Raw genomic sequence first — 25681 nt, 5'->3', positions numbered from 1 at the left:
ATGTATTTTGGTTTTGACTTCCCCTTTAAAAATTTCCATAGATCGATCGATCAATCAATCAATCAATCAATCAATCAATCAATCAATCTGTTACACTCTTTAAAATAAAAGAAATGAAAGGGGACAGAAAGAACTAAAACTTGTTTTGTCTGCGCCTAATCAACACACACAAAAAAGAATCAACACAAAATGAATGACAGTAAGCGGTCAAGACGCTTTTAGTGTTACAATACTACCAAATAAATCAAAAATAATTCAACTGCATGTCCTTTTGCTCTATATATTTTTGCAGTAAATATGCTTTTATAAATTTTTTTAAAATACAAATAGATTGAGAAGATTTTGTTTTACAATCTAAATTGTTCCTTAGACTGACACCTTGAGTTGAAATACATCGTTCTTTTTGTTTTGTTCTGTAGTTAGGTTTAGAACAAATGAATGTTCCTCTTAATTTATACTCACTTTCCCTTTTTATAAATCTAGCTGGTATATTAACAGGTAGAATTTCATGATGGACTATATACGTTATTTTAAGGTGGTTAAACTCCATCAATTCATTGAATTTTAAAATCTTTAGTTGTATAAATAATGGATTTGTGTGGTCTCTGTATCCACAACCCAAAATGACATGGATTGCACGTTTCTGTATAAGAAAAATGGGTCGGTGTAAGTTTTGGCAGCACACCCCCACACTTCAATGCAATAGGTCAGGTATGGAACAATCAATGAATTATATTATAATAACAAAGCATCGTTGTTCGGATTCTTGACCTTGTGTAACACAGCTACAGTTTGGGATACCTTAGATTTAACATATTCTATATTTGATTTCCATGTTAAATATTATAATTCCGAGAAATTTTATTTCATTTGTCCTTTCTATTTCCATTCCATGGACTGTCAGTTACTTCAATATCCATATTTATACAAACGAATATAATAAATCTGGTTTTATTAATATTTATAGACATTCTGTTGGCATTGAACCACTTCATAGATTATAAAGATGTAAGTGAATAAAAAAAAAAAAATCAAGACTTTCGATTGGTTCAACATTCTTTTTATTTCTTTTTCAATCTTGAAATGCTCCCATCTTCATTAGTGTTATTCCATACATATTCATGTCAAAAGGACGAGACGGTAATGACCAGCCGGATCAAGTGCCACCCATCTCCGAACACCACTTTATCTGTGCCTGTTTCCTTTTGTCTACGTGTCTTTTTTCATAAAACCATCATCAGCAAAACCACAAACGTTACTGATTAATACACACGGAAAAGAGGCTGGGCGGGCATGGGGGGAGGTGGGGGGTTATGAGTCAAATACATGTCATCACAATCGATAGGAAAAACGACACAGTATAGGAAACGGAACAACACCAGGACGAAAGGATAGTGTATAAAACCAATGAAATAAACATTACAGTGTTGTTGAAGGGTGAGGGAACTTTACATTTATACACAAGTGTCAAAAAGCCAAACATGATACATATACTTCTGTCTTACTTGGATCCAGTGCAGGCTACATACATACTCAGTGAGCAGTAGAGCTACATCAAGAACTGGACATTGGAGCCATATGAACTCCACTTCAAAACATTATGAATGGAATTGTGATTATGTAAACCAAATGTGAACCCAAATCATGTTCATCATGCATCGCAGTTCCAACTCAAGACTGCAGTGGATCTTGGTTCTAGATCTGTACACATTCTGTCTATGTTCATGTGGGCTTTTTATACAGTGATGGGCAAGTGGAGAAGAGGGAAATAAATACATCGGGCCAGTGAATGGTGACAACAGATATGGTTGATAAAGCTCAAATAAACTAAAGGCTTATAGCCTGCAGCTGGTGAGATCCACCACATATTTAAAGGCTGGTTCTAGATTAAGAAATCCAAACATTTTAATGAGGCACTCGCCCCAGAAAACAAAATGTTCTCCATTCAGTGCTGGTGGCTCTCCAAACTGGACAGCCATATTTGTGTAAACAGGTCGTGAACACATGATTAATGCTAAAGCTCAACAATCAAGAGAGGCATTGTGATTTGAGAGGGTCCTGTCGCAACAGCTGACAGTGTGGCTGTACAGTAAATTTCATTCCGATTCCGTAAAAGGATGGTCATTTCAAAATCCTTTGCCGTTGCAGGTTTGCTGCATTTGTATTAAACTTATTGTAAAATATAGATTTGGAATAGATACATATATTCATATATCACAGTAATATATAAAACAAGTGCTTAAAAATAAAGGTGATGCAGATCTTTTATGTAGTAAGGGGGAGAATATGGATCACAGAGGTAGGGTCTGGGAAGAGGTATGGAACTCCAATTTTGTGGTATTGATGGTGTTTGCGCTTCTTTGGTCAAGGGTGTGTTTGTGTTTCATTTGAATTAAGGCATAAACAGCCAAACATGCGTGCCTGTAGTCAGAGTGCGGCAAATTTCTCATACTGGCTTGAGATGGATTGTTTTACAATCTTTTGGGATCCAAATGTGCTTTTGAGTCTGTTTTATGGTGTGAAAGAAATGTAGTTCCATTCCTCCTCTCATCTCATTAAAAAATAAAATAAAAATAAAAATAAAAAGTGCTTCTGTTGCTATGGAGAGAATGTAAGAAACGACAAGTCTGTACACTATATACAAGTATGATACAGTCCCACAAGTCACAAAGTTCAGACTTTTGTTTTGGTGACTTTGAGGTCAGGGGTGTCAAATAGGCCAGCTTCATGTACCACGAGCATCGGAGGGTTGGCGAAGGCATTATGGCAGGACGGCGACAGAGGAGAGATTGTCTTTACGTATCAATACGTATCACTGGAGAATGCTTAGCTGCGACCACATTTGGAATCACCTAATCTCGTCTCTTATTCCGTCGCCCACCTGCCTCCATTTTGCCGTTATGTTTCCTTGTGCCTTCCCCCTCTTTCATGGCCCCAGCCGGGTTCTCTCTCTGAATGTTCGAGTGCGGTGACAGGGATAAATACGGATGCTGAGGGAGGGGTGGCGAGGTGGCAGAGGGAGGTGTCGTTGGGGACTCTTGGCCGGAGATCTGGCCTCCGCTGCTTATGGCCCGATGTTTAAGCCTGAGTTTGTGGGGTAATGCCGTGGCCTTCACCTCCCCCTGGGGGTCTCGACCCTGGGCCTGAGAGCAGCTCTGGGATGACGTTTGAGGGGAGGCCGGGTCGTGGATGTTGTTGAGAAGGTGATTGTGGTAGTTGTCGGAACAGGACGAGGAAGGAGACTCATCGTCATCGGTGGAGGCGTCTTTGTCAGAGCTCCTTGGATCTCCATCACTGGATGATGTGTCTTTGCCAGATGAGCTTGATTGGCCGTGGGAATAAGCATCATTGGGGAAGTCGCCCTCAAAGCTAAGAACAGGTGGCTCCTCGTCTTGGGCACTAAGGTATGAAGAAGGATGCTGGTGGTGATAGAGATGTGATTGACTAACTTCGTTTTGTTTGTGGCTAAATTCTCTGGACAAATGAGACTCCTGCTGCTCCTGCAGGGTCCGCTGGGGAGATTGGCAACTTTTGTACACTTGTCTCTGTCCATCTTCATTTTGGCAGCCTGCCAGCTCATATAATGGGGCGTCTAATGTTTTCCTCTCAGCAAGAGGTTCCGTGTTCTCTGCAAAGGACTGGGGACTGCTACTTTTCCTCTGCTTCTGCACATTGGCATCCTGGGACCATGCTAAGCTGTCCACGGGACAAAAGAGAATGACACTCCTCTGGGCAGCAGGTGGTTGAGGGGCAAGCTGGCTGTTGACGGTGCAAACAGGCTCCTGAAGGGCTTGTTGTTGGTGAAGATGCTGCTGCTGTTGCTGGTTATGATAAACGGCCTCCATCTCCTGAGAATGCTGCTGGAGGTGGTGATGAGTGGGTACAGAGGCCAGACCTCGATGGATGTTAAACATGATCTGAGTGGTGGTGCCGTTGGTAATATCCATCTCCAGCCTGTCGCCTTCCTGCTTGATCTCAAAGGGAATTGGGTCCGGGCTGTCTCTGGAGGAGCTGTCAGACATGTCAGACAGAGAACCACGTGGCGAGTATTTCGCCATCTGCCTGTGGCCCTCGCCGAGCCCGGATTGCTCCGTTTCGGAGGAGTCCGAGTTCATCATCACCTGAGAACTGCTGGAGTAACCGCTGGAGTAGTACTGAGAGGATGATGAAGAAGAGGAACCTCCATTTCCTGTGCCGCTGCTTCCCTCAATCTGTTGGCTCTTTTCGATGTAGGAGGCGGTGGTTATAACGCCGTAGCGTAGCTTCAACTGGAGCAGCTCTGTCTTGAGCCTTACATTTTCATCGTTCAGTGCAATGACACGGTTCTCCAAAACCATATCGTTAAGACGGCGTTTCTCACGGGAGCGCTTGGCTGCCTCGTTGTTCTTGCGCCGTTTCTCCCAATAAGAAGCATCTTTCTTCTCATCTGAAATGAATTCGCGTTTTCGCCTGCAGGTCATATTGGGTTTGGGTTTGAGGATGCGGCCCATGCGAGGCGGTGCCCCTTGGAGAGGGGTCATAGACTCTTCATAACCGGTGAAGGTCTCAAGGCAGTTTATGTTACTTCCTGAGTTTTTGAGGGCTGCTGTCAGACTTTCCATTCTGGTCTGGTCGTAGCCAGTTTGAAGTGTAGACAGAACAGCAGATCAGCGATCAGGGTGATGGAACACCTTCAATCTAGTTACTGTAAGTTCAGTAATGACAAGAGGGAATTCAAGTGTCCAAATTGGCCAAGAAGATCAACAACAGTTGTAGCTCAGCATTAGACACCCTCATTTATCCACTTGTAGCGTCGGGTTCAGTGTTGATTTAGGTATTTCCGACTCCTGACTGAGATACTGAATCTGGAATTGAAAGAAAATAAAACATGTTTTAGATAAGTTTTGGCACGACAATGGCACACAAATGTGTGTTCCAGATCTGCATGCAAACAGCAGCATGTAGGTCTGCCGATCTACCTCAGTGGGCCAGCCTCTTGGGGAATCTTGCTCTCTTTTCCCTCGTTCTCTGTTCTCTCTCTCTCTCTCTCGTTGATGTCAAGATTAAAAGCTGCAGAGATAAAAACAAGCCAAAAAGAAAGACATTATCATTTTGGTCAACTCTTGACAGATTTGCATAAAAGGATCCAAATTATGTCATGTTCAGGCCCCCCTCCTGTTTTTGTGTTCAGCCCTTTTGCTTTTGTATGTCTGGCGGTCTCCCATGGCAATCAAAGAGAAGTCATTTGACCTTACTGTCTGACCTCTGTGCTCTGCTATTGATCTGCTCTGTCTGCAAGCCTATGTATGACGCTTGACCCTTCACCTGGCACGTCGACTTCTATGATGCAATGTGGTCACTTGGTTGATTGCATGACTAGTGATCGCAATTTTATCTTGCAACCCATGTGAGCTTTTGTGATATGCACCAATGGAAGCATGAATTATACCACTGCTTCATAAGCTGAACGCTCAAATTAAACGTACTGTGTCAGTGGGTCAAAAGGGTGAATCAATAGGAGTCTTTCTGTATTCTGCAGGAACAGCCCCACTGTCTTTTTCAGGGACCCTCCTGAAAATAGCGAACCCCCCATGCATTCAGTGGCTGAGGAATGTGGCAGCATTCTTCACCAAAACAACTCAATGCCAAATCAATGATGCAGAGAGAGCAGATAAGGCAAACAAAGGCAAGCAGTCAGTGGAGGTCAAGAAAAAGAGGCCGAGACCGGGGGCAGGAGGTTTTGAGGTATAATTGTGTGTGTTGGGAGGGTGAGCTGGGATGTGAGTCATTGATAAATATAGGTCAAGGGCCCCTGGAAACGAAGCTTGATAACATTTGCTTCAACATGAGGGTGGTCTGTGTTTTGATGATCAGAGATAAAAGACAATGTAGACTTAACTGCCAGTCAGAGTATGGAAATGTTAGTTCAACTGACAGCATTATGTAACATTAAAATATTCACAGCCATGATATGGATATAACATATACTGTACTGTGCATATTTTCTTGTTTAGCCTCAAAGCCAGACTAGGTCAAAACCGGCTCGAGCCAGTCAATTTACTCCCATGTCGATCTGGTTTGGACTGGAATTTTTTTCATCCGTTTTGTGGCGTAACGGTTTGAGGTTATCCTCGTGAGCCTTTGACATTTGGCAGCAGTGAGACGGAATGAGAAGAGACTCGTTCCACAGTGTGTCCTACTGACCCAGAAAGTCCATTTGCCTCCACAGAACAGAATCTAGGTCACCAGAACGTAGCCCTGAGAGAGCAGCCAGGGATCGTAAGAAAGACAAAAAGTGATGGGAGACTTGGAAAAAAAAAAAAAAAAGAGAGTGTGCAAAATTCTAGCATGGTGTGCTGTTAACAAAGAGGCGGGAGCAAGCAAGTGCAGACAAAGAAATGAATCAAAGCAGGAGAATTATAACAAAGGATGAGATAGCCGCTCGATACGGTGGATACCAGTAGTGACTGCAACAATGTTGCTATTGCAACAGCAGAAGGAATATGTCACTCCTGGAGAAAAAAGGGGGCGGCCAATCACATCAGATATCAGAGGCCCAACAATCAACTCTGATATTGTCAAAAGCAGATGATTAGTTCACAATTTTAAAGGTCAGTGGGTGACATCACCAATCTCCCTTCTTAGATGAGTCACATTTGTGAGCGTCCTTTTACAGTATCAGAGTTGCAGCTGAAGCTCTTCCTTTATTTTCCCTCTCTCACACTCTTTTGTGACAGGCAAATGAATGCAGCTATTTCATTTGCATGACTAACTGGCATTTATGACTCAAATATACAAATAGATAAGGCTCAAGCAAGCAAACCTGATCTGTTGATCTAGATACATGCCCATGACCTAGATTACTCCTTCCAATTCATCGTACACATCACGTGTCATTGCCGGATCTCTGTGGCACTTGTGGAATGATAGCACAGTGGAAAAAAAAAAAAAAAAGTCGCACTCGTTCAAGCAAACCGCCGGACGCAGACCGCAAGACTCTAAATGTGGTAATGCGTACTGGAAACAGTGGATTGAGTTCAACCCTCGCACGTGTTGCTGTGGAGCATTTCAGGAAATAGGAGCAGGCTTAAAATAAAAGGCACATGCCCCAAAAGAAGGGGATGATGAAATAGTCGTCTCCTCCTCCAGAGGAGGGGGTTCAGTATACGACACGTGGTGTGAAGATGGGGGGTTGGCATGGGTGGGGTCTGTGTGAATTCCAAATCTGGGTGCAGACTTTATCCACTTAAAAAAACATGGTGGGATGGGGGCGGGGGCTAAAGAATCTGAAAGCCAGCCAGCAAGGTGGAGTCCTATCGAAACTGGATCCTTGTTCCAAGAACACACAGCCATATCACCCCTCTCTCTCTCTGGAAAAGGGAAAAAAGCTGAGTGACTCAGTCCATGTGTTTCACCAGTCACATGTGCTCCCTTGGCCTACTAAACGCTGTAATTCGCCTGCGCTTGCAGCAACAACCACGGAGCAATAACAAAGCACTGCCCTCATCTTTTATCATCTCATGTGCTGGGAAACCAAGACAATAAACTTGTCTCACACTTTTTCAAGTGGCTTACACTGATAATGAGGACAACAATCATCATTTGTAAATATAATTCATTTTTAGCAATAAAGGTTTTTATATGGGCTCATGTGGGGCTTTTGAGCTCAATGCCCATTTCTGTTATGACAGCGGTGAGGATTCTATTATGTAGTTTTGATAGTGCAGCACTACCATGCCTTGCTTTTGCGCCTCACCTCATCGCTACCCCCTCCCACAGGAGTGATGTGACCTACATTTATAGCTGGCATGGAGACCCACTGTACGCCACCCAATTGGCAGTGTCCTTGCCACAGAGTACAGACGCAGACGGCACCGAACATCAGTTTCCCCTAATTGCATAATAAGCCAATATATTGAAAAATCTATTTGTATTGATACATTCATTTATTTTTGGATCTTTGTGTCTAAACAGGCAGATTGGTTACATTGTTTCATGTGTTATCAGGTCCTCCCCACATAGGACAGCAGACGACTTTCTATTGTGCATGCCAGATTAAGATAGTTTTGTATACGTTGGAAGTTTAGCATGTCATTGCTAAAACAACAACAACAACAACAACAACAACTAAAAACTAGCAATGGCAAATTGGGTAACGATAAGCACTGCAATGTAACTTAAAAAAAAAAAAAAAAACATTGTACAAATTCCCATTATTTTTAATCTGTTTGACATCATTTTAAATGTTCAGCCATAATTCAACATTTTAATTTCTGTTTGTCCATTATGACTAGTTATGATAACAATTTGCCCCACGTGCCTTCTTTGTTGTTCTGTCTGACAAATCGCATTCGTGCATATTTAGTTGGATCCTCAGTTCATCAACTACATACATCCAACGTAAACTACAGCACTTATAAATACAAATAAACTTGGCATAACCTATTATACTGACTGACCCTCGTCTGACCCACATTTGATCCAGATGTTCCGTACCTCGATCACCTTGCAGTAGGGGCAGTCACCAAATCCGGTTAACTTCACCATTCCGTCTATTTTTGGCGGATACTCCCATTTAAAAAAAAATAATGAAAATCAGTATCCAAACACAAATACGAGGCACTCGTGGCTCGATCGTGTCTGACTTTGCGCTTCCCGGTTTGTGTTTGCGGCTTCTTGGGCGGGGAATGAAGGGTTAAGGAGGACCGCACATTCAGCCACGTTAACCTTTACAAAGAAGCAGCTACACGTGACACGGAGAAGTGTGTCCGCGGAGCCGACTGCTCAACTTATCTGCACGGACTAGCCTACTAACCCACAACGAGTTTAATTTGTCCAAATAGGTCGATTCTCAGACACTTGCTGCACCATGGAAGACAAATATGGAAAGTCGGAATCAATACAAATACATATAATAACTAATAATAATGATGATGATGATGATGATGATGATGATGATGATGATGATGATGATAATAATAATAATAATAATAATAATAATAATAATAATAATAATAATAATGTATTATTATTATTATTATTAGTAGTAGTAGTATTATCATCATCATCATCATCATCATTATCATTATAACTAGTAGTTGTAGTATTTTTATACTATGCAATGTACCTGCACTTGTGAGTTATGGATGCAGAGGCAAAACTGATAAGATCAAGGATCCAAATAACTGAATTATTGTAAAATCATATTAAAAAGGAGAAAACATGTTCCCCCCACAGACGTTACCTCCATATAGCTCTTTTCTCTCTCATAAACACAGACCCTCATATAATTGACATTGTGAAAATTGCTACCTAGGTCCGAATGAGCACCCAGTGGTAATCGTTCTATTTTACAAATCACATGCTGAGATAGAGAAAAATTGAAAATAGCAGACAAACCTACCCCAGTTGCCTAGATTATAGAATCCACGGTGGGCACCAGTCCGAGTGGTGTATTCTGTCGCCTCATACTCCTCAACACAAACCATCCGTCAATTTGCAAAAGTCGAGCTCTCCGTTCACTGCAGGTATTATAGGAGGAGCGTGAGCACAGTGGATCTTGTTGTTTGTGCCTTGCTCATGTCATGTTTGCTCCAATTCCTCCCTCTCTCTATTTCCCCTTTTCTCTGTGTCTAAATGTATGTTAGTAGGTCAGTTGTTGCATAACAGGACGCTTTGGGTGCCTCGTCACGTTTTTTGTTTCTCTGCTGGTTCTGCCCCCTCCCCTGTTCCCGTGCCTTGCGAATCCCGTTGCAGGGGAGGTTTAAGGGGCGGGGCGAGAGGATGTAAAGGGCGGGGCCACAAACTTCAAGAGCTGTCAGTACAGACTGCATGATATCCTCAATAAGATTACAGACGTGCGTATGAGTATAAGAATGGACTTGTGTGTGATTCCCCATCACTCCTCTTTCCCTGCTGGCCTGTGGTCATAATGCTGTGGAAGAATTCATGCTTTCACCTGCTTAGTTGTGACATGACTTCTGCAGTGTTGGACTGTCTGGGCCAGTGAGAACTTCTCTGAAACAAATTCTAATATGTTACATGAAATTGTGTTAATTTACTCTGTAGCATTATTCTTATGAATGTGGTTGTTTTTATTTTTTATTTCGTCCAATCGCAGTTCAGCCTGTAAGTGTTAATCTAATCTGCCCACAGCCATCAGAATCAGTATTGCTGGCTGATACAAATGGGACTGTTTCTTGAACCAATCAGTTCCACGTTCTTCGATGATGTCAGTATTTTTCTGTCCTCTCATTGGTTGGTCAGGGTAAACTTGGATTTCAGCGAAACAATCTGCACACATTAATGCATCATTGTTTACATTTAGTATCCCCAGTGAGTATTTTGTATTTAAATGTTTGATGCTTATGTCATGTAATTACATTAATTTTGATTCAGAACTATTATATTGTATATTTGTATAATATAAAGCAGATTAATCCACACTGAAGGCCCAGCTGGTAGCCACTATACTGAATAGTGTTGTTCCGATACCGTTTTTTGGCTCCCGATACCGATACCGATACCCAGTTTTGCAGTATCGGCCGATACCGATACCATACCGATACTTAAAGGGATCGTTCTTATTTTTTAACATGAATCTCAATTTGATCGTCACCTCCCGTGTGTGCGATTAGCACTGATTTTCCCCTGACAGCGTTGTGTGACACGCGTTCTGTTCCGGTGTTGGACGAGAGGAAAATAGTCCAGAAAGCTGGCTGGGGTCTCGGAAATAAAGCGTTTTTCTTCTAAAAACTATTTGTTTTCAAAAGCGTGATACATTTCCATCACAATACTCCTTTCCTGAAAAAAGTCAGACGCCATTTCTGCCAGCCACTACTTTTCTGTTCGTTCGTATCACTGCACGGCGCCCTGTAGAGGGATAACCGACGCACTGCAGCCAGCTAGCTGATACTTCCGCCTTCGCAAAGGCAAACAACTTCTAGCGGAAGTTTTTAGAAGAAAAACGCTTTATTTCCGTGACCCAAGCCAGCTTGCTGGACTATTTTCCTCTCGTCCAACACCGGAACAGAACGCTGTCAGGGGTAAGTCAGTGCTGATCGCACACATGGGAGGTGAGGATCAAATTGAGATTCATGTTAAAAAAGCCGAACGATCCCTTTAAGGTTTTTTTTTTTCCTTAACATGAAAAAGCTGTCCTGCCATTGGTTCAGAGCATTCAAGGGCCAATAGGATATCTTAGATGGGCATGCAGTGATCATGTCACATATGAGTGAGTTTTGTGCACGAGCAAGACACAAGATGCTGCATCCAAAATCCTATATTAGCATTGGAATTAATGGTATCGGCATGTTACTTGTGAGTAGTCACCGATACCGATACCACTGTTTTTATACAGTATCGGCACCTCTGCCGATACCAGTATCGGTATCGGAACAACACTAATACTGAATTTCAGGATATACTGCTAATTTATGGGCTTTGTGGATTTTTTTCCCCTAGTCTTGTAGTGGAAGTATTGCACATGATGACAGTGATTAGTAGTAGTAACTGGTGAGAAGAGATATCATATAATTGCCAGTATGTACAATGGGTGAGCTTGCAGTATGTGTGAACGACCATAACATGGACTTCTTTTGAATTTGGTGTGGAAGAATTTCAGAGCCCTGACCTCAACTTCATCAGTCACCTTTGGAGTGAGCTAGAACTATATGGCCCCAAACCTGGATACAAAAGGAGCCAAATGACAGGTCTGCTGAATAAAATGAATAAGGTCGTACTTGGCAGGTAACATAAACTTAATATCCCATGTCGACGCCTTCTTAAAATGATCGCCAAAGTCATTTATTCAGATTTTTCAGAAAACACAAAAAAAACATTTGCATCATTAGGAGGTGATTTAGGCTAATAATAATAATAATAATAATAATAATAATAATAATAATAATAATAATAATAATAATAATAATAATAATAATAATAAAATAATAATAATAATAATAATAATAATACATTTTGAACAACTATTTTAAGAGGGTGACAATATACCAAAGACCATCCCAAGTTTATTCCAAGCAGGCCTTAGACATTCCATGTTTTCCCGAGTGTTTATTTTGCACCACCACATAGTGTTGAATAACCCGGCTGCTATTGAAGCTCATGTTGTGATTCAGCTTGATTACAAGCAGGAATGTTTAACATGCTGGCAGGCTTAAAGTGTGGAAATCCCTCACACAAAGAGTGTCAAACTATTTTGTTAGGGTGCAACAACTCCACTTTGTGTAACTGAGGAGTTGGACTTTGCAGCATCCCAAATAGTTGACTGGCTATCAAACACGGCTGCACTGCAGGGGGGGTTCGGCTCAGCGTATTGAGTTGAGAACAAACTGCTTTGTTAACACAGAGCATATTTGAACTGGACAATGTGAGGACGACAGTTTGCATGTGAGTTGGTGACTTTTTTGCCTTGGGCATGTGAGCATTTGATTGTAGTTCATTCCAGTAAATATCTGTAAGACTATGCCCGTGTTTGTTGCCTTCGTCGATACAATTTGTTCCAAATTATTCAGCATGTTTGTGCCCATTTTTCCAAGTGGACAGTAACAGTGAGTAGTGTTTCAACAATTAGACTACCTTCTATAGTAAATTGGATTTTATTGGACAAAACCATCACGATGAAATAATTTTGTTGTTTTGCAAAATTGCTCCAAATAAAATGTTTCAAACTGTTAGGCATAGCAATTAAAAGAAAACGAATACTGTATGTTGTATGGATTTTTGAAAATAACTTAACAACTCTCCTACTATAGCACTTGCAATGGATGGTTTGTGTCGGTATATCATTTGATGATGGGAAAAAAACAACAACAAACCACAACTTCAGTTGTTGTCTTCCGTGAGGAGTATTTCACTGCGGAAGGCACAGTTCTTCTTCTTAAACAATGGCAGGAAACTGTCAGTTGAAATGCCACATATTTTGTCAGAGGTCATTTCTTTCGCAAGGCATTGGACTGTTTCACGCATCATGCATAAATAAAGTGACTTGCCAGATAATATGCAACAGCATCCTTTCGTAATTTTCATTAAAATGGGAAGTCAACGGCCAACATTTTCTTTACTATAGTTTGTTATATGCAACTAGTCCAAACATGACTTTGTATATTACGGAATATGAGTTTAGCTGCAAAATCCACCTGTTTCTATCCATCTCAGAGGGCAACCATTTTGCCACTTCCTATTGACTTAAATGATTTTCAAGTTTTTCTTTTAAGTCACGTTTTTCTTTTAATTATTTCCGAAACTACGCTTATTTCTTTACTCTATATTTTTTTTTAAGTTTGCTGTTAATGTGTTTTAACTTTGTTAACGTAAGCTACTTTTGTTTTCTCTGTTTTGCCTCTGAATGTTGCTAACTGTTGTGTTTGTTGATGCTTGTAGGTGTTGTGTCTCCCTTGTGTAAAGGACATTGAGTTGCCTTGTGTATGAAATGTGCTATAGAAATAAACTTGCCTTGCTTTGCCTAACATTAGATCACAGTTGCTTAGGGCTCAGGTATCAATAAATCGCGGTTCAGCTTCAGAAAACAAATTATTACCTGAGCCCTGAGCAACTGGGGTGTCATTTCAAGTCAACAGCAAGTGGTAAAATGGTTGTCCCTGGGGATTGGGAAAAACAGGTGGCTTTTGCTGTTTATCTCATATTCCACAATGCAACATTAATCAGCCTCACAATTTTAATGTTTGGTGTTCCAATCTTGACTCTGGTCTTCCTCAGTGGAGTTTGGCATGGGTTGTCATCTCGTGTCCCAGTTTCCTCTCACCACCACCTCCCCCAAAAACTCAAATGTTTATTGAATTGACATTCAAGCTGCGTAATAACAAGCAGCATGCTTTACCGTTCATTTTTTTTTTGGGTTACTGTAAAAACTTGCTCCAGGTACCCAATTGTATGTACACATAGGTATGAGTTTTACAAATTTGGAACGTCAGCATTTTGGAGCCTGACTAAAATTATTATTCAATCTACACATTTTATTTACACATTTTTTTAAATTTTTTTTTTTAAAGGGATCATGATCAAATATCATTCTTTGGATGGATGAAGGAGACAAATAGCACTGAAGGAGCTGAAGCATTGCTGCATGTGAACATGGATGCCCCTCCCCCATAAAAACACATTCTCTCTCTCTCTCTCTCTCTCTCTCTCTCTCTCTCTCTCTCTCTCTCTCTCTCTCTCTCTCTCTCTCTCTCTCTCTCTCTCTCTCTCTCTCTCTCTCTCTCTCTCTCTACATCGTCCCTTTCTTTTTGCACCCCATCCTTATCCCTACCCGAGCAGCCCCCAGCTCTGTCTGCAAGCGTTCCCATGGCAACTGTCGCACTGCCTGCCTAGCAACAGGCTTTATCCTTTCACTGAAAAAAAGGACGGTGGTGGTGGGGCAACAGATTGGGGGAAAGAGGGGGGTGTGGGAGTTACGTAGATGTGAGTATAACATATTGCAGTGGCTTCATTAAATCACATTCCTTTCTCCATTCTGCTCCACACCTGCAGCATCTGTCACATTTCAGCAGCACTTTCTACTTTAATTGCAATTTATTTCGACAGATAATATAGCGTTTAAATGTAAAACAATTGATAAAATTACATCCATATTGAGGAAGTAATGTTCCCCAATGATTTTTTTTTTCTGTTGAGTGTGGCCCCCTTCTTGCCCATATAGACTCAGTGTGAATGAGTCGTAGTAGTACAGAAACGATTTACATCAGATCAGCCTATCTTTTAATTAACCTAGCTTGTCTTGCCTGAATGTAATCAACCGAACAAAAATACACATGTGGAGGTACTACATTTAAGTTATCACCACGCCAACTAACTTGCTAATTTAAGAACAAAAGGATCAGGACGAGACGGTGCCCCTCGATGCTTTTGTCTTTGCTGCCCCCTGCTGGAAAAGTAAAGTAAAAACAATTCACCCCGGAAACGAGGAGATCCATTTGACTTTGTTGCGTTATGTGTGATGACAAACAGCATTACTCAGCTTTGGATGGACTCTTGGCTCAAATCCACATCTCAGAGATAACCCGTTTTGCTATAGACTTTGTGATTTGCATATGCTCCATGCAACTTTACCCAACATGTTTTTTCTGGGATGAAACTGGAGAGATGCAGAGTGAGACAAGTGTTACACCCTGTTTCTTCCGTTTACAACACAGTTGGATGGACTTTAATGATTAAAAAGTAACGAACATAATAATACACTTAGTGACTTTATCAAATGTTTATTTTCGTTGAAAATATACAGACAATAGAAGACATCATTCAAATTTAGCACAAACAGAGAAGTGAACAAACAACAGGAAGTAACAGTGTTCGACTGCTTTACATGAAAATAAACACATTGAAGGAAATTTGAGATTCTTGAGTTTTTATTAGTTGAACTCCATGTTGTGTACGTACTACCATCCTATCTGCTATCAGTTTACAATGATTGAGCGGACTTGTCTCAACAGTGCAACGCTTTGAGAACAAACACTTTCACTACCACATGTCAAAATGATGAAAATGTTTGAGGTTGTGTTGTTATTCTTTAGTTGTCACAGTGCGTTGGATTATAGAGATTAATGTACAGTGAAAGTCATGTATTTGCAGATTTTTTTGGGAACCTATCCTCCGTTATTCGCGGTAAAACTCACCTATTCAAGCAATTCTAAGTATTACTTTAAACCACCACGAATAACGGGAGAATGTTGTACATCTGACAAAAAAAAAAAAAAAAAAAAGGATGCTCCATGCCTGAGGCGTGCAACCTAAACAGCAGACTACAAGAGGAATATATACACAAAATAATGAAGTATTCGAAAAACAAAACACATCACATTGTGAGAGGTTTCAGTTGAAAGAGTAAATGTTCTCTTTCAGCGACATTTAATTGTGGAAGAGTGCTTCTTAGTTGGTGTTGGCCATGAGCTGCTCTGTGAAAAGTTTTTTCAGCTGAGCCACCTCCTTGCTCAAAGAGCTCAGCTGAGATTTCAGGTAGTTGTTCTCATGCTGAAACTTGACCTCCGTGTGACCTTGAGCAGGAGGCTGCAGACCGAAGTTTGGGGGTGAGGGGACATACTGGGGCGATTGTCTCCCTCTCCTGCCCGCATCGGCCAGTAGCGGAAGCCACGGGCCCGAGTGCCCCTCTCCTGTGTCGCCCCGAATCAGTTCTTGGCCTTTCGGAGTATCTCGCGGAACCTCTACCGTGGGAGGTGCTGGACTGCGTCGAACTCTGCTGGGATCACCTGCCACATCGCCCGCCTCGCCGTTACCGGGCGACTTGAAACGCAGCTTATGGGGGAGGTTCTTCATAGGCTCGGCCTGGTCCACCTTGTGGTGGGCATCAGCAGAGGAGTGGTACAGGTCCATCTCCTCCGCGCTGTGTGGAGAGGATTTCTCATGGTCACTGAGCCGGTCTTCGAAGTAGACTGGGCTTCCGACGCTGGAGCCACCTGGAGTGGAAAACCCCGAGTCTTCTGATAGGTTGCCACCATCTCTGGAGCCCCGCCCGCTCGGCTGAGCTGTCTGGTTGTTGGTGTGCGACGACGAGGAGTTGAGGAGGTAATAGTGGGGCGTTACGTTCGGAGGGGTGTGCGGAGGAGCAGCAGACAGGGGCAGGATGGACGCGTTGGACGGGTCCTTCACCAAACCAAATCGGAACTTGAGAGCCAACAGCTCGGCCCTGAGGTGAGCGTTCTCCTCCAGCAGGGCCAGCACACGACTCTCCAGCACCATGTCGTTGACGCGCCGCTTCTCCCGCGAACGCTTGGCCGCCTCGTTGTTCTTCTTCCTCTTGTCCCAGTAGCCTTCGTCCTTCTTTTCAAGCGGGATGAACTCACGCTTGCGCCGGATGCTGGACGAGGGACTTTCTTTGCGCTTGACGGCGGCGGTGCGGCCCAGCAGGGAGCGGGCCAAAAGGTTGCTGGAGGTCAGGACGGACAAGGTATCATCCGGGAAGGCCAGAGGTACCCGCTCTCCTTCTCCTGAGGACTCCAGTGGGTGGAGCATTGCTACATCCTGCTGCACCCTCATCTCCTGGGATACCTCCTCATACATTGAGAAGAAGTCAAATCTCAGGTTGAGTTGAAGTCAAACCGCAGCAACAGTGCTACCTAGTGGCGAGAGAGACGCAATGGAGGGATTTAATGGTTACGCAACAGCCATTACAACACAATATTACGTAACCCTATTACACTACTCCCGTGAAACTAGAGCAACTTGAACCATAATATGTGATCAATATGTGGTAACACCTGATGTTAACATTAATACTAAGCTAATTTGTAACACCTTTTTTTATGTTATAACATACCGTCACTCGACTTTGACCTACATTTTCATTTTGCTTCACCCATAAACAGAATACTTTTAGAAAGCGAACTCTCCCTCCTTAGCTGCATTGCACAGCGCCCTCTAAATAGACTTGAATTCCGGTCTTCCGCCAACAGGCAGGACGACCGACCCACTTCTGACGGGAACACACTGATCCCCTTCCACACTGTCCAGACGAGAACAGACTACAGCATTTCGCCTCAGTCCAATTATAAAGCAGCATCCCTGTCATTGATCTTACAATGTTGCAGGACACTACTTATGCAGCCACTATTTTCTCCAGAACATTTTTTAAATTAATCAGATAATCAGAAACTATTATATCCACAAAACAGAAGAACAGAATAGTACAATCATTTCAAATACGTTACAATTACTATTTTAATAATAATAATAATAATAATAATAATAATAATAATAATAATAATAATAATAAATAATAATAATAATAATAATAATCGTACCTGTGATGGGAATTCAGCGCCGGTTCGGGAAGATGCGCTTGCCCGCTGCAGATGCTCGCTGCTCTGTTTTGTTACTTAATATTACCAGCCGTGCTGTTCTTCACTCTGCTCCACTTGGAAGAGCGCTGGCGCCTATTTGTAACGAGGAGTTCAGCTTGGGACGGTCTCTATCCTCGCATGAACCAGCTGGGGCCCTGCTTGTGTGCAAATTGGACGCTGTGGGACCGCCTTCCAAAGTGACCACTCTCATAAGTCCATCCCCCACCGACCGCCCTGTGCAGAGGAAAGCTCCCGACGGTTGCCGCAAATAGCAGATGCAGTCGTCATCTGACCTCAACGACTCCTCCTCCTTCTGTGTAAACGCGTCATAATGAAGCAATGTTACGACACTACTGCATTACAAGGCAGCAGAAATCTAGAATCAGAAGCAGCTGTGTACAATATACAGTACAACAGCAATGAACGAATCTGAGCAAAAACAGCAGGAGCAGTGACTGCAGCAATGGTATATAAATAAACAACGAATCTGTTCATCAGAGTTGATTTATTTATTTATTTTTTTTAAAGAAAAATAAATACTAGTGTACTAGTACACATTGTATGAGATTGTCATGTCATCATAGCTATGATTTTACAGATAGCCTACTCAGACACTAAAAAATATATATTTCAGAAATATTCAAGGATAAATCCTATACAATTGATGAATAAATAAATAAATAAATAAATAAATAGAATTTGAAAACGATATCATTTGCATAATATTAATCATGATCCTGACTTGTACTTTTCATCATATTTGACTGCTACTTTGGAACATGTGATAATCGGAGGTAAGTGACTCCGTGCCAAATGGCTCAAGTAACCTGTTTTGTTATTGTGAAAGTGTCATGAACTGTATGCGTTCAGGAGATAATGAAATCTACTGACAGTATTATAACGTATCACATAAGTAAACCGCTTGAGGAAACAAACATGTTGAAGTTTAGGCTATATTGTGAGCTTCAGTCCCCTCATTGTTTGAGCACCTTGATATTTTGATAAGAGACAAAGGCCGTTGGCTTTACAGTCATAGTACATGAGTAGATGAGGGTTTGCATTCTGCAAAGAGTTTTGGGTGACTTATATCATAATGTAATGTGCTATTAGTGGGACATTTTTAAATAAAGACATGCAGTTCCATTCGTTTTTCGTTCAAGAGCTAGATTTGCCACCACCTATCTCAGTAAAGAAAAAAAGTGACTTTTTTTTAATTACAGCACCCCTCCCCCATCCAGTAAGTCTGTTGTACATTTAATTCATTCAACCATCCATTTTCTTAACCTGCTGCTGCTCACAAGGGTCGCAGGGGTGCTGGAGCCTATCCCAGCTGGCTTTGGGGAGTAGGCGGGGTACATTTAATTACCAGTACTATTTTTGTAGAAAATATTTGAGGGGAAAAACAAATGTTTCTGGATGGATGCTATCTTAATTTTACAGTTCCAGTAACCAGACCTCTTCTTACAAAGCACCAGGTTGGCTGTCGTAAAGACAAAATCATGCTGCAAGCGACATTATTGAATCAGTCTGGCATACAATTTATTGGCAAATAGATTTTTGTTGTATCTTGTAGTAAATGAATGCCCCCTGTGTTCTTTTTTTTTTTTTTTTTAAACAGTACATATCGGTATTAGAGCAAGAAATTATTTATCATAGTAAGCCTGGGTCCTGAGGCCAATTAAGTCACATTTCTAATTTGTGTGGAAAAACAACTTTGAGAAGTGAGAACAAAAAGTGCTAGTAGCCATAGACACAAACAACATTGCCGCTGTGTCAGGTCGACCTCAGTCGACAGAAAGAGGATCCCAAAAAAGGAAGGCCCAGAAAGGAAAATACTATTTAGAAGTTTATTTACAGAAGAACTCGAAAACTTTAACAGAAAGCGCTGGCAAACACAACCAGGATAACAAAAATTGCGAGCACGAAGGCTGGAGGAAAACATGAACCGAAAAAATACTTGCAAAAAGCAAGGTACAAAGGCGTAACATGATCAAAAAGGGTGCAGGGAATTCTTGTCGCTAGTTGCAATGAGCAAGGAATAATCCGACAGTGGACTGCTGTGCCAGGAGTCCTTTTCAAGTCCACTAATTGATTAAAGTAATGCAGCCCAGGTGTGGTGCTGGGGGAAATGCCCACTCAGACAACTGGGGAGGACAAAAACAAAGTACTGAGCAGGATCATGACACGCTGATGACACCCATTTATTTAGAAATATTACTCGTAATAAAATCCTCAGTGAGTTTGCTCATCAACGTAGATTAGAAAAAAAAATATTTTTATACAGCATCTATGGTTTGTGTAATAATTATATCTACACTGGGTGTCTTTCACTGAAGTCTGTCCAAAAACATTTTTTTCCCCTGAAATTTCCATTTTAATAATGACTTTATGTACTGTGCAAGGCATTCTGGGAAGATTGATAGTTGAACACGCTCCACAGAGGTTAAAATATACTTGTATGAAGACTACAAGTCATTATACTGTATCAATCATGTCTTGAGAGGAATAATAAGTTGTTTGATTTGTGAGGGAAATTCTGTTAGGTCTAAACATCCTAGAGGTCTCGTAAATCCTCAGGATCAGTGAAGACCAATTAAGTATTAAACAAAAAATAATGATTATTTACAACAATCTCTTTCATTTACATGAGAATTGAAGGGCAGAAAGAACACAGCAGTGTTTTCTCAAGAACAAAAAAATCTTCAGGGTCATAGTGACTGTTTGGTTTACGCAACAGGAAGTCAGTTACATCACAGATGCGGTTGCCTTACGAAATAAATGTAACACTTGAAATTCTACTTTTGAAAGCAGCGTTGCATCAGGATTCTTTATAAATGGGTGCGGAAATGCTGCCTTATATCTTTCACATGTCATCCTCTCCAGTGTGACAATATGCATCACCATTGTGGACACAAGATAAGGAAAAGCTGATTCTGTATGATAATGTATTATTAGGAGGCTATAATTTCATCATGTTGACATAATCTACTACAATGAGAGGCTCTTGGATTTTTTTTATTTTTTTTTTAAGGAATCAGTAACAAGTTAGTCTGAAGTGAACTCAAGTCAGTGAAGCTAAGAAAACAAACTAAAGTCAAGTTTAGACTAAAATTCTTGACATTCTAGCCGAGCCCCTAATGGAACGGTTGACCTCGTTTCTTTGAGCTGCAGGGAGGGGAGGGAAGAAGATAAACCTGCAGACAGCTTGTTGTCGACTCCAAAACATGTCAGTTAAGAATTTACAAGAGGCTTGTAAGCTGATTTCCTTCAAGTTGTAAAGTCAACACATGCTTTAAACAAACAAAAGCAAAAGACAACGCACCCAACGCTGAAATGAGTTGATGAATGAGTTGGCAAATAATGAGCGTCATGCTTTATCTTGCTGCGACAGCAACAACCAATAATGGGATGTTTTTTCACAAAATATTTCACAACTCACTTAAAGGAAAAGTCTGTCGTAAACCTGACAGTGAGTGTTAACGCCAGCAAATTCCCATAAAGGGGAAGTCAACCCCCCCAAAAATTTCTTGACAATATGTTCTATGCAGCCCCACTAGTCTAAATACGGTATTCTTATTAATATTGCATTAGTGGAATATGAGTTAAGCAGCAAAATCCAGCAAATTTTTTTTTTATCAGTATCAGAAGGCGGCCATTTTGCCACTTGCTGTCAAGTGAAAGTGACATCACAGTTGCTCAGCTAGGTAACAACCAATCACAGCTCAGCTTCAGAAAACAGGTGGCCTGTGATTGGTCGGTGCCTGAGCATCTGTGATGTTATCTTCAGTCGACAGAATATGGCAAAATGGCTGCCCTATGAGATGGATAAAAAGGGCTGGATTTTGCTTCATAACTCATATTCCACGAATATAATATTAATCAGAATATCATGTTTAGACTAGTGAGGTCACATAACATAATACTGTCAAGAAATGTTTAAAGGGATACTTGACTCACTGAGCCATTTTCAGCAGTAAAAAGTTAGTATTTGTCCACAGAATGAATTTGATAACATTATTATTATTTTTTTTGTATACAATTAATACCTTTAAACACAAATATTTCCACTTGCTGTTGACTGAAGATAACATCACCTGTGCTGAGGAAGTAGGTAACGACCAATCATGGCTCACCTGTTTTCTGGGTTTGGTCAGCAAACTGAGCCATGATTGTGGAAAAAAAAAAGTTTTTAAATGTATTAATTCTACATGAAAAATAATGAAGTTATCAAATTCATTTTGGACAAAACTAACTTTTTACTGCTGAAAATGGCTCCATGAGTCAAGTGTCCCTTTAAGGTTGACTTTCCCTTTAACAAAAACAGCCAAGTGAGGTGCCAACAGATTTAGAGTTTGGAGATGCTTTCTGAAGTTGACAGATAAGGTCATGATAGATCAAGCGGCCCGCAGGAGCCTATTTCCACCCCAAAATAGACCGGGAGGGAAGTCTTTGGAAAAGGGCAAAAGGGTGGCTGACATAGTTAGCCGATCACAGGAAGAAGGTCAGCGCCGTTAATCACTTTCAGCTCGCTGTCACTGGTACAAACTGTTCTCGACTTGCTGTAATACTCCATCCAGCACGTCTCATTTATGCACCTCTTCTATTTTACCTTCACATTCTGACGACCGTGTTTCCTTCCTAATGATAAAGCTCGTAAAATCTGCAGCAGGAACATAATGTGCTGCAACAACACGGCAGCAAACTAGACAGCGGCTTGGCCTACTTTTTACGTGCCGTGTAAGGTTACCTAATGTGATAACACCCAGTGGCACATTTATGAGCTGCAGCCAATTTGTCTGTTATGTCAGGTGCTGAAAGTGCCAATGATATAATCAAACTTGAGCAATCTGTGGCCAAGATCATATCCAACTACTTTTAGACCTCGCACATTTTCTCTGTTATATATTTGCTGCTATTTTCCTTGTCATAAACAATCTATTATTGTGCTTGTTTTCATTCTTACTGAGAGATGTGCACGACACCTACCTGAATTATTCTCAATTCTCTTAACATACATTCCTCAAACATTCCACATTTTCGGAAAAACTTTATTTCAAGGCAATTAAGGGAAGCTTCATAAATGAAGTAAAAGGAAAATATGCTCATGTTTTTAGACCAAAAACACATTTATGTAACAGCATAGATATAACGTTAAGACCTCATCATGCACAGCACAGATGTATTGGTGTAGCTATAAATAGCCCATGACTCATTTTGTTAGACTTGGGGTTCAGTTTCATAACAAGCAGTGTGAGTGCTGCACGTATTACTTGTTGCCAGTTGTAAATATCAGGTGGTTTGTCAGGTAAACTACAAAAACTATCTCATCACGTTTTCAGTCTTACTGCACTGCGTCACAGTGGCAAACATTTGAAATGAAGAAAGTATATAGCTATAAGACAGAAGCCAAAAGCCTCAGACCTGCTTTCCTCTCAATGGTTCTATTCTTAGCCTTTGTAATACGTCAAACTGTTGCCAACGCAACCACTTTTGATCGTTTGGGGAGGGGAGATGGGTTGGGTTATGAAATGCACACAGAACAAAATATAATAATAAAGTTAATGCAACACAACTGAGACCTTTTTAACCACTTAAAGAATCCCTATCAGTATTCTTGGAACTGTCAAAACAAATGGTCTTTCTTAGAATAGTACTCTCCAGTGTGGATTTGGTGTCCAACCACTCAATACAGCATGACATAACTCTGATAATTATAATACAAAAACATAAAAAAGAACAGACACGCATAGTTCTAGGAAACCAAATTGGCAAAACAAAAAAAAAAGAGAAGAAAAAGAGAGAGAAAAAAAGAAAAAAAGCTAGAAAGTGTCGGCCAGGTTTGGGGAATCCAGGTCCAGAAAATAAAAACCCGGAAACAGTTTGGTTTTAGCCACAGGTGCTTCTACTTAACAGGCTTGTTTACCTGCCAGGTGAGTAGAAGCACCTGTGGCTAAAGCAGAACTGTTTTAGGATTTGTACTATCTGGAACTGGATTCCCCAAACGCTAACGTTAACAGAGGACTTTTTGCCAACAAAACTGTGTGTAAACAAAGCATTGCTAGCATTGTGAATTGATTCACAAAATAAATAAATAAATAAAATAAAATAAATAAATAATCTGGAAAAATACACCTTACCTACCTGAATGTCTTTTTGTAGATTTGACAGAGAATTCTTTGAATTCCAGAAGCCTGTGGTTTGAATACTGGCACAAGTCGGCACATATTCACCAACAATCAGTCTTGGAGCAATTGACATCTTAACCACAGCTGACTTCACCTTTGTGCCTTTTTTTTTTTAATTTTTTTTTTTACTTTGAGTCATCATACACAGATGAGTAAAAACACAAGCCGATGTAGACAAAGCAAAAGCGCAGATTCAATAGGTTAATAAATGTAGGGAGCATTCATCAGAAAAAAAAAACACTACAGATACTGGAAAAACCTATTGAAAGGCATAAGGAAGTATGTGTAATTTGTTATTTTCCACAACTTGTCACTGGCTGCCTACAACTTAATTACCACCCACACAATCGACGTGTCAAAAAGATGAATTTTATGCAAACACTCTGAACCTTTGACAAGCTAGTAGTCTATTTGATGAACTATTTATAATGTACACGAGTGGCTGGCTAGATACTTAAAGCTAGTGGTGGGCGATACTGCAAATTTTGGGCTTTGTACATTGTTGTTTATTGCAGGTCCAGTATCGCCAATACTGATATTGATAGTTTTTTGAAAACTCTGATATATTATTAATATTCTTTTTTAATTAAGGAAGACGTATCATCAAATTGCTTATTCACAATTCATTTTCAACCTTTACGTGTTTTTGTGTTTCCTTTTTAAACAAAGGACAAAATTAGGACCAAATTTATTGATAAATCGAAAATAAGAAAATATTATTATTATTATTATTATTATTAGTAGTAGTAGTAGTAGTAGTATTATTACTTTATCACTTCCCCCCAGAAACATTGCAAGCATAACAAAATATATATATTTTTTACTTTCTGAAAGTGCACAAGGTGATCATAGGAAAAGAAAAATAAACAAATACTTTATCATATACTGTTCAGAAACTACAAATACAAAAAAACCCTAAAAATTCTGCCTACATCACTTCTTTTTCAACCTAAAACAATATGTTAAAGATTATCATGCAACAAGAAATATAAAACATAAAACAACATGCGCCACAAATTCTTTTTGAAGTACAATACTGATCGCTTTTTGGATCGATCCGCCCACCACTAATTATAGCTCACAATTTGATAGAGACTATAAATAACGAGACATTTACTGATTGTGAAATGATGATGATTTACATGATCATAACTTAAAGCCTAACAAAACAAGTACAACCTCCAAAATAAAGCGCTCCAAAAAATACAGCTTTGAAAGACAGTAAAATTTGGAGCGTGACCAAAATTTTCAGGAATCGAATGCCTCTAACAAAAGTTGGATGTTTCAAAATCATTACAACTTGCAAGTCGGACCGTGTCAATGAAAAAATAATGTTTGACCTTTTAGGTTTCACTGTACAAAGCGTGAGTTATGAAACATAGACTAATTTGTGACAGTAAGCCACCACTAGCTTTGTTGCGACCTAAAGAACAGTAATTTCATGATAAATATTGGGAATGGATTAGAGAATAGACTAAACAATAACAATGACTCTGACTTTTGAACAATACTATACTTAGACCATAAAACAATCACCCTTTAATCCTATATATCCAAACATATATTAAATACACAACATTTTGAGCTCTCTATTTCATGAGTATAATAATATTTCCCCCCAATAAAACCCTGACATATATGATCTGACACATGTATTGCACGGATAATCCATTAGAGGCAGGGCTG

General features: G+C 40.5%; 2 protein-coding genes across 3 annotated transcripts; both read right to left on the bottom strand.

The window, feature by feature from the left end:
* Positions 1-1044: 1044 nt before the first annotated feature.
* LOC144003477 (uncharacterized) lies at positions 1045-9657 on the bottom strand. Of its 2 annotated transcripts, none has more exons than XM_077499760.1 (3): positions 9383-9657; positions 4959-5049; positions 1045-4844 (listed from the first exon to the last, which is right to left on the bottom strand). In XM_077499760.1, the coding sequence occupies exon 3, from the start codon at positions 4599-4601 to the stop codon at positions 2853-2855; it is 1749 nt and encodes a 582-aa protein (XP_077355886.1). In that variant the 5' UTR covers positions 4602-4844; positions 4959-5049; positions 9383-9657; the 3' UTR covers positions 1045-2852. The 2 variants fall into 2 exon arrangements, with proteins under 2 accessions (XP_077355886.1, XP_077355895.1); XM_077499769.1 differs by lacking the exon at positions 9383-9657 and adding an exon at positions 8476-8714.
* A 5542-nt stretch (positions 9658-15199) lies between these two features.
* On the bottom strand, positions 15200-18097 carry nfil3-6 (nuclear factor, interleukin 3 regulated, member 6). The gene is made up of 2 exons (XM_077499747.1): positions 17772-18097; positions 15200-17087 (listed from the first exon to the last, which is right to left on the bottom strand). The coding sequence occupies exon 2, from the start codon at positions 17029-17031 to the stop codon at positions 15883-15885; it is 1149 nt and encodes a 382-aa protein (XP_077355873.1). The 5' UTR covers positions 17032-17087; positions 17772-18097; the 3' UTR covers positions 15200-15882.
* Positions 18098-25681: the final 7584 nt, after the last annotated feature.

The sequence above is a fragment of the Festucalex cinctus genome, chromosome 1 (assembly GCF_051991245.1).
Source record: "Festucalex cinctus isolate MCC-2025b chromosome 1, RoL_Fcin_1.0, whole genome shotgun sequence".
NCBI classification, from domain to species: Eukaryota; Metazoa; Chordata; class Actinopteri; order Syngnathiformes; family Syngnathidae; genus Festucalex; species Festucalex cinctus.
This window is presented reverse-complemented; position numbering and strand designations above follow the sequence as displayed.

What these genes read in the sequence shown, in the direction of transcription:
- LOC144003477 (XM_077499760.1), bottom strand. Translation starts at nt 4,601, where the DNA reads ATGGAAAGTCTGACAGCAGCCCTCAAAAACTCAGGAAGTAACATAAAC.
- nfil3-6 (XM_077499747.1), bottom strand. Translation starts at nt 17,031, where the DNA reads ATGTATGAGGAGGTATCCCAGGAGATGAGGGTGCAGCAGGATGTAGCA.